General features: G+C 32.3%; 1 protein-coding gene across 5 annotated transcripts in view; it reads right to left on the bottom strand.

Annotated features, from left to right (window-relative positions):
* FAM135A (family with sequence similarity 135 member A) overlaps window positions 1–15,472 on the bottom strand; it is a 100,904-nt gene extending 85,432 nt beyond the window's left edge. For 4 of the 5 annotated variants that reach the window (XM_044676021.1, XM_044676023.1, XM_044676022.1 and 1 more), the window contains exons 1-2: window positions 15,374–15,472; window positions 8,895–8,974 (exon numbers count right to left, since the gene is read on the bottom strand). In XM_044676021.1, the coding sequence (XP_044531956.1) occupies window positions 8,895–8,974; window positions 15,374–15,450 (157 nt within the window). In that variant the 5' untranslated portion in view covers window positions 15,451–15,472. The remainder of the gene's footprint in view (window positions 1–8,894; window positions 8,975–15,373) is intronic. The other variant, XM_044676025.1, reaches the window with a different exon arrangement.
* Between the last annotated feature and the right edge of the window lie 954 nt (window positions 15,473–16,426).

Genomic DNA, 16,426 nt, shown 5'->3' with positions numbered 1-16,426 from the left:
ATTATTTTTAGGAAAGGCCCTTCTATTGCTATACTTTCTAGTGTTTTCAATAGGAATGGGTGTTGTATTTTGTCAAAGGCTTTTTCTGCATCTATTGAGATAATCATGTGATTTTTGTTGGTTTGCTTGCTGATATGGTCAATTATGTGAATGATTTTCCTTATACTGAACCATCTTTGCATTCCTGGTATAAATCCCACTTGATAATAATGAATAACCCTCGTGATCATTTGCTGGAGTCTTTTTGCTAGTGTTCTATTGTAATGGGTGAAAAGGGGTTTTTGGGCTGAATATTAATAGATTGTTCGCCAGGGGAAAAATCCCCAATTAAGGAATAATCTCAAGTTAAAATGACTTTTATGGAAATTTATTTACAATTAAGAAGAGGAAGAAGAAATAAGGAAATAAGAATATAACACAGGAAGTAATTTGCTCCAATCCCCTTGTTAATCCAGGTAGATCTAATTAACCCAAGGCCAGAAACTCAGAGGGCCAGAGGCCCGGAGAAGGGGGTGGGGGGTGTGTGCCAGAGGCGAATTAAGCAAAAGCTTCAGTCACAAAGTGTCTATTAAAAAGCAAGTTCCTTAAGAGAAGTTCAGGAAGATTTAGTCTTACACTGACCACTTGGAATTCCAAAGGAAGATTTAAGAAGAGTCTCACCAAGGTGTCAGGGTCCCAGCCAGCACTCCTCCACAAACCAGAAGAGCCAGAAGTCCCAGCCCAGCTGACTGAGGTCTCTTTTTAAAGGGGCCTCTTTTGTGTCACTTCCTGTGGCCTCCTCTCAATTTATGTGTCTAATCACAACAGAAGCTTTTCTTACGACTGCCCATGAGGCAGTCAGTAAATTCTGATTTGTTACTCTAGCACACGTGGGTTATAGACCACCCAAAAATGGAGATGTTTTTACCTTTGATGATTAAATCTAAAGATGGGCATTGTAGATTTAATCTAATTCACTATTTATGATTTTTGCATCTATGTTCATTAAGGAGATTAGTCTGTAGTTTTCTTTCTGTTTTTGGTCTGCCTGGCTTTGGAATCAGTACCATATTAGTGTCATAAAAGGAATCCTTCTTTGCGTATTATGTCAAATAATTTGTATAGTATTGGGATTGGTTGTTCTTTGAATGTCTGATAGAATTCAACTGTGAATCCGTCAGGCCCTGGGGTTTTTTTTTTAGGGAGTTCTTTAATGGTTTATTTAATTTCTTTTTCTCATAAAAATGGCCATCCTACCCAAATTAATTTATTTACTGTCATACCTATCAAACTACCAAAAAACTTTTTTTACTGAATTAGAAAAAACTATAACAAAGTTCATTTAGAAGAACAAGAGATCAAGGATATCAAGGGAAATAATGAAAAAAATGTGAAGGAAGGTGGCTTAGTAGTATCAGATATTAAACTGTACTATAAGGCAGTGGTCATCAAAACAATATGGTACTGGCTAAGAGACAGGAGGGAGGATCAGTGGAACAGACTTGGAGTAAAGGACGTCAGCAAGACAGTCTATGATAAACCCAAAAAGCCCAGCTTTGGGGACAAAAACCCACTATTTGACAAAAACTGCTGGGAAATTGGAAAACAACGTGGGATAGATTAGGTTTAGATCAACATCTCACACCCTACACCAAGATAAACTCAGAATGGGTGAATGATTTAAATATAAAGAAGGAAACTATAAGCAAATTAGGTGAACAGAGAATAGTATATTTGTCAGATCTTTGTGAAAGGAAAGATTTTAAGACCAAGGAAGAGATAGAGAATATTACAAAATGTAAAATAAATAATTTTGATTACATTAAAAAGGTTTTGTACAAACAAAACCAATGCAACCAAAATTAGAAGGGAAGCAACAAATTGGGAAAAAAATCTTTATAACAAAAAACTCTGACAAAGGTCTTATTACTCAAATATATAAGGAGTTAAATAATTGTATAAAAAAATAAAGTCATTCCCCAATTCCCCAATGGGCAAGGGACATGAATAGGCAATTTTCAGATAAAGAAATCAAAACTATCAAAAATACAGGAAAAAGTGTTCTAAATCTGTTATAATTAGAGAAATGCAAATCAAAACAACTCTGAGGTACCACATCACACCTAGCAGACTGGCTAAAATGACAGCAAAGGAAAGTAATAAATGTTGGAGGAGATGTGACAAAATTGGGACATTAATGCATTGCTGGTAGAGTTGTGAATTGATCCAAATATTGTGGATGGCAATTTGGAACTATGCCCAAAGGGCATTAAAAGACTGCCTACTCTTTGATCCAGCTATACTATTGCTGGGTTTATACCCCAAAGAGATAATAAGGAAAAAGACATGTTCAAAAATATTTATAGCCATGCTCTTTGTGGTGGCAAAAAATTGGAAAATGAGGGAATGCCCTTCGATTCATGAATGGCTGAACAAATTGTGGTATCTGTTGGTGATGGAATGCCATTGTGCTAAAAGGAATAATGAACTGGAGGAATTCAATGTCAACTGGAACAACATCCGGGGATTGATGCAGAGTGAAAGGAACAGACCCAGGAGAATATTATACACAGAGATAGATACACTGTGGCACAATCTAATATAATTAACTTCTATACTAGCAGCAATGCAAAGATCCAGGACAATTCTGAGGGACTTAGGAGAAGGAATGCTACCTAAATCCAGAGAAAGAACTGTGCAAGGAGAAATACAGAAGATAAACAACTGCTTGATCACATGGTTTGATGGGGATATAATTGGGTATGTAAACTCTAAACAATCACCCTAGTGCAAATACTAATAATATGGAAATAAGCCTTGATCAATGACACATGTAAAATCCAGTGGAATTGCTCATTTGGCTATGGGAGGGTGGTAGGAGGAGGAAAGGGAAAGAACGTGATTCATGTAACTATGGAAAAATATTCTAAATTAACTAAAAAAAAAGTGATCATCATTCTAATAAAAAAAAAGATTCCAGGATGCTAAAATATTCTTCTAATCTCTGTGTTTTGTTTGGTCATTTTGTTTTAGAAATTATTTAAACAATAATTTTGCTATCACTCATGTTTCCTCTAATATCATGATTTTTTGTCATCTAAATGTAAAAGCTTTCTGAAGACATTTATAAGTGTCCAGCACATAACAGGTACATAACTTCATAAATACTGGTAAAATACTGGTAAACTGATTGACTTTACACGTTTCATTGCAATACCTTTTACTTCCATGCCCATATTTCTATGCTTTCTTTAATCAATTAACAACCACTTAAGTGCCTTATAAGTGCTAGGTACTATGTAAACTGAGAATATAACAAAGACACAACACTCACAAGGATCTTCTATTCTAGTAGGGGAAGACAAGTACATACAAATTAAAGCATATAAAAAATAAATAAGAGGTTATTTGGGAGATAAGTCAATAGCAGTTGAGGGGATTTGGAAAGGCTTCATGCAGAGAGATGGCTTATAAGCCATGTCTTAAAAAAAAGAGGGAGACTCTCTAAGGTTGAGGTAAGGAGAGAGGCAGCTAGCAAGTGCAGAGACCTAGTAATGGGAGACAAAAAAGAATGTAGTAAATGAAGAACAGAGAGGAAGCCAATTTGACTGGATTACAGAATACAGAAGAGAGAAGAAATGTTCGACAAGGCTAGAAAAATAGTTTGGAGCCAGGTTGCATAAGGCTTTAAAAGATAAGAGAAGTAATTTATATTTTATCTGAGAGGCTATACAAAACCACTGAGTTTGAACAGGGAGAAATATGTCCAGATTAGCGATTAAGAAATTTTACTTTGCTAACCGCATGCAGGATGGAGAGGAGTAGTAGGGAACTTGAGGCAAGATTTAGGAGACTGCTGATATTATTTAGGAAAGAGGTTTATAAGTGTCAGTAATTAGTGATAGTTGTAAGAATGAAGAGAAGGAATCAGATACAAAAAAGCTGTGGCAATAGAAATTAACAGATTTAGCAACTGACATATGATGCCACTATTTATAAGATTCAGAGTTAAAAGTGACTTTAAACTTTCCAACTTTACAGAAGAGTAAGACCTGACCAAGGTCTCAGCTTTACTAGGTGGCAAGCTGGAACCCAGATCCTCTGACTCTAGAGACAATATTCTCTCCACTGTACCCATACATACAGCAGTTGATTAAGAATTTCCATCACAATATTGCCAAACAAATGGTTATCCAGCCTATTCATGAAAATTTCCATCATTTCACTACCAAGCAGTTTTAATTATCAGGAAGATTTTTCTTATATCAAGACAAAAATCACTCCAAGTATTACATTGGGAAATATACTACATACAGCAGCAATGCAATATATTTCCAATGACTTCTACCTAAATAATTCCTCAAGTTTGATTTTTTATCCTGCCTAATGAAGAGCCATATCTAGCAAACATTTCATTCTAATGGAAGTGTAATGAATAGCCATATCTAGTAAAAAACTCTTTTCAATCTAATTACCACATAAATCAAAAATAGAAGACAAAGATTTTACTTGAGAGAAGGAAAACATATATATACAAAAAGGAAAAAACCAGATAAAGGGAGGAGGTAGGAATATACAAGAAGAAAACACACTCTTATAAAGAATAATAATGAGAAAGTAAGGAAAGAGCACAGTGAAAATTTATTATACAAAAAGATGATGCACAGTATACAAAAGATGATTTTAGGAAGTCACAAAAATTTTAAATGTTTAAATAATTATCATAGCTAATTCTACATAAATTAACCAAAATGTAGCCCTGATGTCACTTTCACCATTCTTCAACTTTTTGGTTGAGAGATTTCTACTACAAAACAAAATGATTTGAGTTAGAATGTTAAGGGCAGCAAATTTTTCTAACTTCCACTTTAGTAAAGGAAGAAGTTATCTACAAAATTCTTAGGTTATTGCCTTTTCATCAAAAAGGTCCCTGAATAAAAAGTCTGCCTTCTTACCATTTTATTTCCAAATGCTAACTTTACAAAAGCATGTCAGTTTTTATATAACTACTAACATTCATACAGTGCTTTAAAAACATTTTCTCCACAACAACCAGGTAACTAATACATGAATTATTTTACAGATTTATGGGTAAGATACAAAGAAGTCATGTGGTATAATGGGAAAAAAAAAGTACTAAATCTGGTGATATGGTATAATTCACTGACTGTCACAGAGGTAGCATAACTACTTTAAAATTTCCAAACGTATAGGTGGCTCAGTAGTTTGAGAGCCAAGACTAGAGATTGGAGGTCCTTAGTTCAAATCTGGCTTTAAACACTTCCTAACTATGTGACCCTGCACAAGTCACTTAATCACCCTCCTCCCCCGCATTGCCTAGCCCTTACCACTCTTCTACCTTGGAACCAATACACGGTATTGATTCTAAGACAGAAGGTAAGGGTTTAAAAAAAAATTCCCAAACAGTGTTCCTTCTGTTTTAACAAATGCATTGTTTACATTTGGGACTAAGGACACTTAAGAATTATATAAACTATATTTTCAGAACCAATGTGCTAACATGATAAACTACATATTTAAGTTTAAAAGTTTAAAGAAGACGCCTTGGACAGAATAAAATACAACTGGTACAGTAGATTCCTAAATGCCACTAAGATGGAATTCTATAAATGATACTGTGACATCTACTGTCAGGGACATTATTTATCTTGAAAAGTTTTGTAATCTTAATGTGGAATTTTTCTTTGAGAATATTATAGATTGTAGTTCCAAAACAGCTCAGAGATTTTCAAAGGCTTGTGAAACTAGGTTTTGAAAAAAACAAACCACTTTCCTATCTGTACATATAGATGCTTAGAAATAGACTAATTTAACTACTGCATATAGTCTCTGGAAGGCTTGTGCCCTAAATAGAGTACAGATTTTTCTTCCACATCTAGAAAATTCAGAAAACAGGTTTTTCAATGATATTTGATCGCTTCTTTTATTCCACTGTCATTGTTTATATGAAAGTTAAAAAAAATTTTTTTGTGTAAAAGATGCTGTTTGTTTTGTCTTTTATGATCACTTCTATCCTTTGGTAAAAAAATTCTTCTCTTAGTTAAAATTGTGAAAGGTATCTCTTTTCATTCTCTTCTAAATTTTTTAAAATGATGTAACTTTTAAAATTCAGGTCAAGTATCCATCAGGTGCTTATTATCACATACTATGTAAGATACTAGGCTAAACCCAATTTTCTGCTAAGATGCTTTTAAGTTTTCTTCAGAAGTTCTTTTTGAATGGGAATTACACTGGCCTTTGTTTTCAAAGACTTCTAGTTCTGACTTATGTTCCATCAATTTACCTTTCTATTTGTTTTTTAGCCAGTACTAAGGAATTTTGATGATTACTGCTTTATGATAGTTTGAAGTTAATGTTATGCCATTTTCCTTCATCAACTGTTTTAATCTTCAAATAACATTCTAATTCAAAATTTTTTACCCTTGGCATGTAGAATACCTCAGCTCCAATACTGTATTGTGAGTTAGTGGAAAGAATGGCTAGTTTCATCAGAGGACCTGAACTTGAATCTCAGCTTTGCTACTTGTTCCTTATATGAAAATGTGCAAGTCATTATACATTTCTGAGCCCCAGTTCTTCATCTGTAACATAAAGAAGTTGGACTAGATAGCTTTTAAGGTCTCTTCTACTCTATGATCTTAAGATGCATGATTTTTTTCTGTGTATTTTCTACATTAGTGTGGAACAAATAATGGTAAATGAACAGGATTAACTCCTCCATGCCTTAGTTTTCATGAACTTTTATGAGCGCTGCAACCAAAGAAGTATCATTTCTGGTTTTATCAATGTTTTGTTGATGATAAGCCTCCCTAAATTTAGTGAAGTAGTCAATTGCTGGAAGTGTTTTTAAAGCCCCACCAAAAGACATACCACTGGGATGACCTGTCAAAGATTATTCTGGGCTGGCAGGTTTTGTAGACCTAGTGTCACTTTTATGGTCTGATGAGACCATAAAAAGAGTATTACAATGGAAGCCAAAGAATTATATACTTTATTGTTCTTTTCTCCTACTCTTCGTGTTTTTCGAATGGAGTTCAAGCTAAAAAACTTCTATTTATTTATTTATATTTTCATATAACCCTATTCTCTGACATAAAATCTCTAAAGAAGAAGTGCATATGGAATTTGCACTATTCTAAAAATTAAGAGAAAAATGGACAAACACAACAAATATAAACAATGCCAAATGGAACATCATATAATTCAAGTTTTATATTTAAAACCAACTAAAATGAAAATATCATAATAGCTAATTAAAAACACAAAATTTGAATGTGACTAAATTAGTATCATTAAACTAAGTCATGGTGATACAATGACTTCAACTTTAGAAGACTTTTAGGCTTAGTACATAGCACTATCCTGCCACAGTCAAATAAAACAGATGAATCATGGTGGTGGCATTACTTGGTGAATCAGTAGGAATAAGAAATAATTTTGAGATAATTTAATTTTCTGACAGTAACGATCATACATATATGTATCCACTGACAGTAGACTGATTCTGAAAATATGAAACTGGTCTGAGCTGGTTTTACCACCTTTTAGTTTAGTGTTGGATATCATGCCATCATTGTCTTTTTTGTTGTTGTTATCAAGAATAGATACTATTCAGGAAGCATGTAAAAGTAATAATTATTAAGATCCATTTCATTTACTATTAAGCTATACTACAAGAGCTTTTGATGGGGGGGAAGTCAAGCATTTCAAGGATAATTCAAGTATGTAATGAAAAAAGTTCCACTGAAGTATAAGTAGTCAAAAATGAAAAACATTATCTAGAATTGATGAAATATTGCTGCAAAACAGCCCAATTAATCCTAAGGGAAACAAAACAAAAACCAAAAACCTTTGGAGGAATCTGGTAGTCAGTGGAACTATTATTCATTTCTACAAAATGTAGCATAGACTTCTTTAAATTGGAATAAAATTGAGAAAACCAGTTTGAAAAACAAAACAGCTAACTCAAAGATTCTTAAATTGGAGGTATATAAAAGTAAAGAAAAAAGTAAAGTAGTAGGCTCAATGATTCTGTGCAGATCTGATTATCCTTATCAGACTATAAAATATCCACCCTAAACAATATTTGAAGAAATTTTTTAAATTTCCATTGGGTCTGAAAATCTTGTTCTCAGTAAAGAAAGAAATTTAAACATACTGACATAAGATGCAGAATTATAAAAATTTCCAAATGTAGACAGAATACTGCAAAATAACCTTAGGTCATGCAATATCTCGTAAAAGGTTGAGAAATTTATTCAAGATTTGGAGAAAATTATCTTTTGATGGTATAGGAACTCATTTATCTCTAACTAAAAGCTTATGGCTTGTAATCAAAACTAGATTTGGAAAAATGGACTTTTGATGTAATGTGATTAAGCAGATTTATGATGAAAAATAAAAGAATATGTAAAAACTTGTGAATTCAATCATATAACAATCATATATGAATATATATTATATGAATAAAATCGTATAAAATTAGCTATTGCATCAAGCCACCTCACCAGGACACCTGGGTCTAGCCAGTTTGGTTATATTGCCATCAGCTCAGTCCTAACATGCTCCCCTTTAAAGAAGGTAAGAAAGTGGGGAAATCATTCTTTTTACACCTCACAGACACTTTCAAGCCTACCCTCTAGCCATATTCACTCCTGAAGTTCACTCCTTAAAGATATTCTACCCAGATCCTGGTGGCTATTTATCACCAATAGGTGATAAATGCAAGTTGTCTCTCCTTACAACATATAATTTTATTTTTCATAGAAACCAGCATCATCAGGTAGTTCTATTGTATTTCTCTATAATTTTTAAAGGCTGAAAATATTTACATTATCATCTTGCAATTTTTAAAATCCTGCCTTTTCTTAACTTAAAAATATTTCTTGGCTTACCTGTTGCATGTAACAAGCTAGCTTCTAATCTGTGGGGAATTCTTGGAGGAATTTTCATTGAGGCTCGAATCTGGTAAAAACTGAAGCAAAAGAGAAAAATCATTTTGATATGCAAATTTGAAAATGAATGTTATGGTAATTCTTTCACCCTTTTCTTTACCTCACAATGGACTAATCAAGCCATATGATTATTACAAGTAAAGAGAATATATTAAGAAAAATTAAAGACAAAAAGTAAAGTGCCAAAATGTGTATCTGTGCTTTCACATAGTCTCACTGTAGTCATCTATTTTGGTAGAAAATAATTGTTAAAAAGGACTACTAGAGGTCATCTTAATGAAAAATCTTATGTATAGATTAGAAGTCACCAATGACTATGGCCCAATATGTTTTACAGATAAGTTGTATAATTTATCATTTAATTTGTTTCTTCAAATCTTGTTTCCACAGAATGTCAGTTTGGAGCCAACCTGTAAATGATTTGGTCTCTTTTTATCTTATTATAAATAAGGAAACTGAGGGCTCACAAGTGAATTCTCTATAATCACAAAGTTAGTGACTATTGGAACCAGAACCCTAAATTTTAAGACCTATTTTTTTCTATGATTCTATACTATAGTTTTAATATTATTTACAAATGATTATGAAGATTAAAATAAATACATGTAAAAATTATTATTATGAAGAGTCTATAGGTTTTATGGAAGAGGCATGAAGAAAAAAGAAAAAGGAATAAGAAATAACAGGGGACAACTGATAGGGAGGTTATCTTCATTTATGCAAAATTTAAACTCCTCTCTTGACTGAGAATAGATGGAGCTGAGGTGACCATCAAATTGTTGGATAAACTTTGGGGATCCAAAGTTGGGAAGAAGATCCAAAACAAGTATGGATTATTGAAGGACAGAGACTTTAAAAGAGAACTGGGAAAATTCTTGAGTCTAGAGGAGAAGGGAACAAATAGTTCATGTGTTCTGAATTATCTTTGTTCAACTGCCCAAACTATAAACTGAATAAGTGAAGCACGACTATATGTACTTACAGAAGAAGAGCATAAATGCTCATTTATGTTAAGTCATGCTCTCCCCTCATTTCCAAATGTCAGTGCTTATTAGTTATGAGACAATAAATAAATGGGCAATGAGTAAATCAACAAGCATTTATTAAGTGTTCTTGTGTCAAATGCTGGAGATACAAGGAAAAAAGGGAATAGTCTGTATGAAAGAAGTTTAAATTCTAATGGACAAGTTACTTAAACACTCTGATCTCATCTGTAAATAAAGCGAGAATAATATTTGCACTATTTCTCTCATGGGATTGTTAGGAGGTAAATTTATAAGTTTAATTTTAAAATGCTATAGAAATGTGAATTATCATTAACATTGCTTACCGAATATTTTAAAAGTAATGTATGCTATTACATACACTATATAATAATGAATCTCACCCAACTCACAAACTGGATAAGTACTTTGTATAATAAGTGTATATAATAAAGCATTTTAAGTAATATTTTCCTGATATTGTAATACTTCTGATACTATTACAAGACATAGCCTTCAAGAAACGTATATCAAGTCCATGCCATGATGAAGCATTAGGACTTTAGACCATTAGAGACATAATTATCATTTACTATTATCTATAACGGTTATTTGTGTTTTGTGTTTTATATTCCACTTGACCAGTGATGGGCAAACTTTTTAAAGAGGGGGCCAACGGAAAGTAAATGCTCATCTGTCAGTCTGTTTCTAAGGCAACTCGTTTGAAGTTTCATTGTATTGTATCCTACTCATTGTATTTGTCAGGTTGGGAATAATGTCGTGCAGCTGGACAGAACATTTCAGGGAGCCACATCTGGCCCACGGACTGTAGTTTGCCCATCACTGCATTAGACTATAAGTACTTTTGAGGACCTAAACCATATCTTATTTAAGTTTTGCACTCTTTCCAATGCCAAGAACAGTGCTCTATATCCAGTAGCGTTTCCTGAATATCATTTTATCTTGGGTTCAATTCCCTAATAACTATTTTTGCTTAATCCTTTCCAGTCAGATGAACATTCTTCTAAGCAAAATGAAACTGAACAGTTCTGCCTGTCCTCTGTTTTGCATTGGCTTCCTTCAACCTGGTCTCATTCCTTCTCTGTTATTTACAAGTAACACATATACACATGCCCTCCTTGCTGTCATCTATTACTGGATTGAACTTGTTCAGAACTTTAGGATATTCACTTTCAGTTGATACTCTCTTGAGGAGATTTGTTCAATAAGTAAATATTTTTATTGATCCTTAAGATAAACATCCTATCCTTCATTAAGGGACTATCTTAAGTCCAGAAATTCAGACTCTGTTCTCAAATACTATCTTCTTAAACAAATGTTTACTTACTAATCTGCCTCTTTCCTAAAGCTCAATTAGCAGCAATGATGAAAATACCATTTGTATATCACTGTCTTTAGTTTCTTGTTCAGAATATTATAATCCTCAGAAATATTTCTAGACTTCTAATGAAATAATTTATATTCATTGATTGGTTTTTGTTTTACCATAATATTTACTCAAATATGAAGTTTTACTACAAGGCAACAATAATTGTTATATAGCTCTTTAAGGTTTGTAAAGTGTTTTACATTTGTTCTCACTTGATCGCCATTAGCTTGTTGTTCAATCATTTCTGATCGTGTCCAACTCTTCATGACGCTACCTTCATATATTTAAGGACTAACATAACTATAGCCTTCATGAGGTAGAAATATTCTGAATAATGTCTTTAGGGAAATGCTATATTTAGAATTGCTCCAATTATGTAGCAATTTCTTTGCATACAGAATATATGAAACAGATTCTGGCTCTATATATGTTATGTTTCTACTTTCTTGTAATCAGTTCCTCCTACTATAATAACAAATTATATTCCATTTACTGTGATAATTAGCCTATTGTGAATATGCCCTGTGGAATTACTCTATAATATAACATTTTCAAATCAAAATTTTACATTTTCATGGCTTAAAAATTCTTTTTGGAACATTTCTCATTGCTGATTTCTTAACAACTATTTTGTTCTTTACATAAAAAAAAAGTAAATGAATATAAGAATAGGTGATATTCACTCATCAACTATAATAAATAGAAACTAGAAATAGGTAGTATTACCAAAGGCATGAGGATTAAGTATTTTTCCTTTCTTAAAATAAATTATTGTTTAACAATAATGCCAGACTTGAATAGACAGATGATTAAAGTTAACATTTGGTTACAGAAGCATTTCATTAAAACAATCTTGTTTCATCCTTCTTCATGTAGTTTTAGATTATCCCCATCTAAACCAGATGGTCTATTACATTCCTTTCTATTTATAGGCCAATCTTACTCTGTAGAATCACACTAAAAATTACTTTATCTTTTACTGAAAGAAAATTAATTCTAATCTGAACTATGTTATTGCATATAAGTCTCACTTTTATAAATAACACATTACTTTTACTGCCAACAAGACAAATATCTGTTTTTGTCTCAAGCTTTGGTACATCCTAATAGTCATGCCTTTTTCTGCATGAAATAACTATTACAATTATAATGTTAACAAAACCTAAAGTGGAATAAACACAAGGGTAAAGGAAAAGTACTATCACTTAATCACACAGACAAAAAAGAATTTCTTGACTTCCATTTCTATTTGATTTTAACAAATACAGTTTAAATTCACTAAACATTTAAGTACTTATGTGTACAGTAGTGGGCTAAGTAATGGCATTTTACATCCTATTTAGTGATACTATTTTTAAAAAAAATTAAGGGAATATGAGATCAGAATACTTAATGTCTTGGGATTTAGAAGTTTATTTTTAGAAATCTGTCATTTTTTAGTATCAGGAATTGGAAAAGAATAGCCAATTAATCTTACTTCATCATATGAATACATATGCTTTAATTTTAACTGTCAATTAAAGGGAATGGTTATGTAACAACAATGTAAACACTCAAACAAAACATTAAAACTATACCACTGAAAGACAGTTGTTTTAATAGTTGTGAAGTACAATGATCAGTGTTCCAAGGGGCATCACGTTGGATCATGAGAATACAAAAACAAAAATGAAACTGACCCCGTCTTCTAAGGAATTTAGGTTTTATTAGAGGAAAAATAAAATGTACATATAAAAAATATAAAACAAATACAAAGTAATGTAGACGGTGATGCTTGATATGAGCTTTGAAGTAAAGAGTATTTTAGAAAACAGAAGTGACAATAGAGTGTGTTCCTATCATGGAGCTCAGCCAATGCAAAGATTCAGAAATGGGAGATGTATTTTTGTATGTGAGGAACTCCAGTTTGCCTAGACCAAAAAGTAAGTGAAGTGAAGAACCATATTATTGAATCAGGTGGAAAAAAGCTTTAAATGATAAATAGACAAGGTAATAGGGAATCACTGAAGTTTATTGAATTGGTGATGGTGCATACATGTCTCTAAGCAATGATAGCTTTCTCCAATTATCTACCAGATTTCAGGAAAAAATGAGGGAAAAAGGTGGTAAGAGAGGATATAATGAACAATAATTACAAACATTAATTCTTTCAACAAGTATTATCCCTTCAAAGAACAAGGCTGTTTCATTTTTTTCTTCAAATTCACACTGTTTGGCATAAAGTAGGAATTTAATCAATGCTTATTGATTTACTGATACAAGACAAAACTCAATGTTACAAGATATACCAAGATAAATATTCCAGTCTTTGTCTTTACAGTGTTGAGAACCTAAATCCTCAGTGAACAAGGGAAACAAAAACCACAATTGCAGTAAAGAGAAAAAAAAAGTGAAAGCAGCAACTGCTTATAAATTTAAGACTTCTGAAGGTAAAGGAAAAGACTTGGGAGAAAGGTAGAACTAGTAGTAAAGCATCCCTACTCTATTACCATCATCTCAAAAAAGATCATGAAGAGCCAGGATATTAAGCCAAATTCAATACAGTGGAATTTAATAGGGATAAATGTAAAGTTTTACACTAGAGTTCACAAGCTCAATTTCCCAAGTACAAGATAGGAGAGGTGTAGTAGAAAACTTTTCATCTTAAAAAGACATGGGAGTATTAGAGAACCTGTAAAATTAATATGTCTGTAGATTTTAAGCAATATGAAGTAACCTGGCCAAACCATAGTGGGAATATGTGCTCAGTTCTAGTAAATGTATTTTAAGAAGACTAATATAATTCCAGAGGGCAACCATGATGATGAAAACTCTTAAGATCAGGTCATAAAAAAATCAGCTGAAGGAACTGGGAATGTGTAGCCTAGAAATAAAAAAAAAAATTTAGGAGGTATAAGTTACCTTTTTAGGTATATGCTAGAGTAGGAGGTTGCTTAAGTCCTTTGCAACTATCAAAAAAAAATTATTGCTTTTATGAATGGCTGTCTTCATGTATCTAAAAAGATGTCATGGGAGGGAGAGAAGAGTATTAAGTTCCTTTCTGTTCTCAGAGGGCAGAGTTAGGAGAAATGAGTGGACATTTAAAAAAAGGCAACTTAAGGCATGATATAAAGGAAAACTAATTAACTCCTAAATCAAGTCAATAAATGATTTGAGAGAGGATTAGATTAGATGACAAAACTCTTTTCTGACATATATTTTAGGATATATGATGGATATCATAGCATTATAGCAAAGACAGAATCCAGAGACAGAAGAGCTCTGTTACTTCCTATGGTAACTTATTTAGAACTCAGTTTTCTCATCTATGAAGGGAGTGGATTGGGTTTGATGATCATTAAATCCAGCCCTAGATCCTACAATCCTAGGATTATGACATTATTCCCTTGCTCAAGAATGTGCAATGAGTTTGCAATAAGATCAAGTCCAAACACTTTAAGGCTCTCTACAGATTGGCTACAATCTGTAATTTTATTCCCAATAATTCTTAACATATATCATATCTTTATTTTACCTAAATCCGTTTCCTCATTATTCATCAAAACAGCATACTAATTCCCCCAAATATCATACTAACTCCCAATTCCAAGATTTTGTTCTTTGGTGCCTCCCTCACATGAAGACCTTTCCTCCTCCCTTGTGCATATCCATATCCTACCTGCTCTAAAATGCATTCTGTGGCTCCCTCAGTCCAAATTCTTCTTGTCTAGCCCTTAAATTCTATTATTTATTGTTAACTGTTTCATGATTATGTCTCATTTCCTCAATTAAATTGTAAATTTAAGGTTGATTTTTTTTCATAGTTACATGCCATTCTCATGGAATGGAATATATGGAACACTCTTGCAAATATAAGCTGCTCAAAATACATGTTGTATGAACAATTTTCAAATAACTCCCTCCAAAATTAAAATTCACTAAAAATACTTATTGTATGTACATGGGGTAGAAAAGTAAACAATGAAATGAAACCCATGTAATTTAACTGTAAACCCAACATTTATCTCATGTAAATAAATAATTTTAAACATTAAATTAATACATACCCTCTTTGAAACAAATCAACATTGTAGAACTTGTGTAGCTCCACAGAGAATTCTACCATTGCTTGGACTTCAGACATTTTAAATTTTAAACACAGAAGATAAAACTAGAAATGTCACTAGAATAAAGAAAAAATAGTTTTAAAAAATTCATGAGAAGGGGGAAAATCAACTTAAAAACAACTTATTTTCAAACATTTTTTACATAAAAGAAAGATGATATTAGAGGTACAAAATGAAAATTAAATAAAAGAACGTAAAACTAAAAATTTCCCCTTAATTTTAATAAATGAATAAAGCAGATCATTATTAAAAGTTCAAGGTTGAGTCTGTCTTCTAATATTAGCATCTTAAAGACTGTCAATTTACATTTTATTAAAACATACTACCTATTACCCCTCTCCAGCTCTGCAGTATGTAGAAATAGATTCCAAAATTAACAAAGACGTTATTTTGTCCCCACAAATTTATAGAGCTTACTTCTCAGAGGAAGACACATTTTTAACTGATAATTTTAGAGACAAAATTCATCTTAAAAGTAGAATGAAAAACAATATTCTGAGACACTGATCTACATAAACTACATTAAAGAAATATTTCATTCCTACCTCTTCTGATCAAAATTTCATCTTAATATATGAAATAGTGAATCTTTTTCTTCCAGTTATTGATTCTTGTTAAAAGTACATTCTTTCCTATAAAAAAGGAGGAGATATTACAAATAGTGATGGTAAAAACAAAACTGCTTTAAGCATAGTTGTGTCATTTGTATGTGTATATATATATATTATATATATCTTATATAGGACTGGAGCCAAAATTTTTACAGAATAGACATTTCCCCTGCAAAGCTTCACTATTTTCATTATCAACCACCATATCTCTGCAAAGCAAAGCACAAGACCTGGCAGCTTCAAGGAACATCTGAGCTGAGTACTGGGAGGTTTATCATTAGATTTACATTTTCAGCTATAACACCTCTTGAAGGCCACTTACTAAAATGAACAGAGAATTGGCAAGCTGTATTAGTGGAGGGAGAATTTGTTTTGAGAAATA

The sequence above is a fragment of the Gracilinanus agilis genome, chromosome 4, assembly GCF_016433145.1.
Source record: "Gracilinanus agilis isolate LMUSP501 chromosome 4, AgileGrace, whole genome shotgun sequence".
Lineage (NCBI taxonomy): Eukaryota > Metazoa > Chordata > Mammalia > Didelphimorphia > Didelphidae > Gracilinanus > Gracilinanus agilis.
This window is presented reverse-complemented; position numbering and strand designations above follow the sequence as displayed.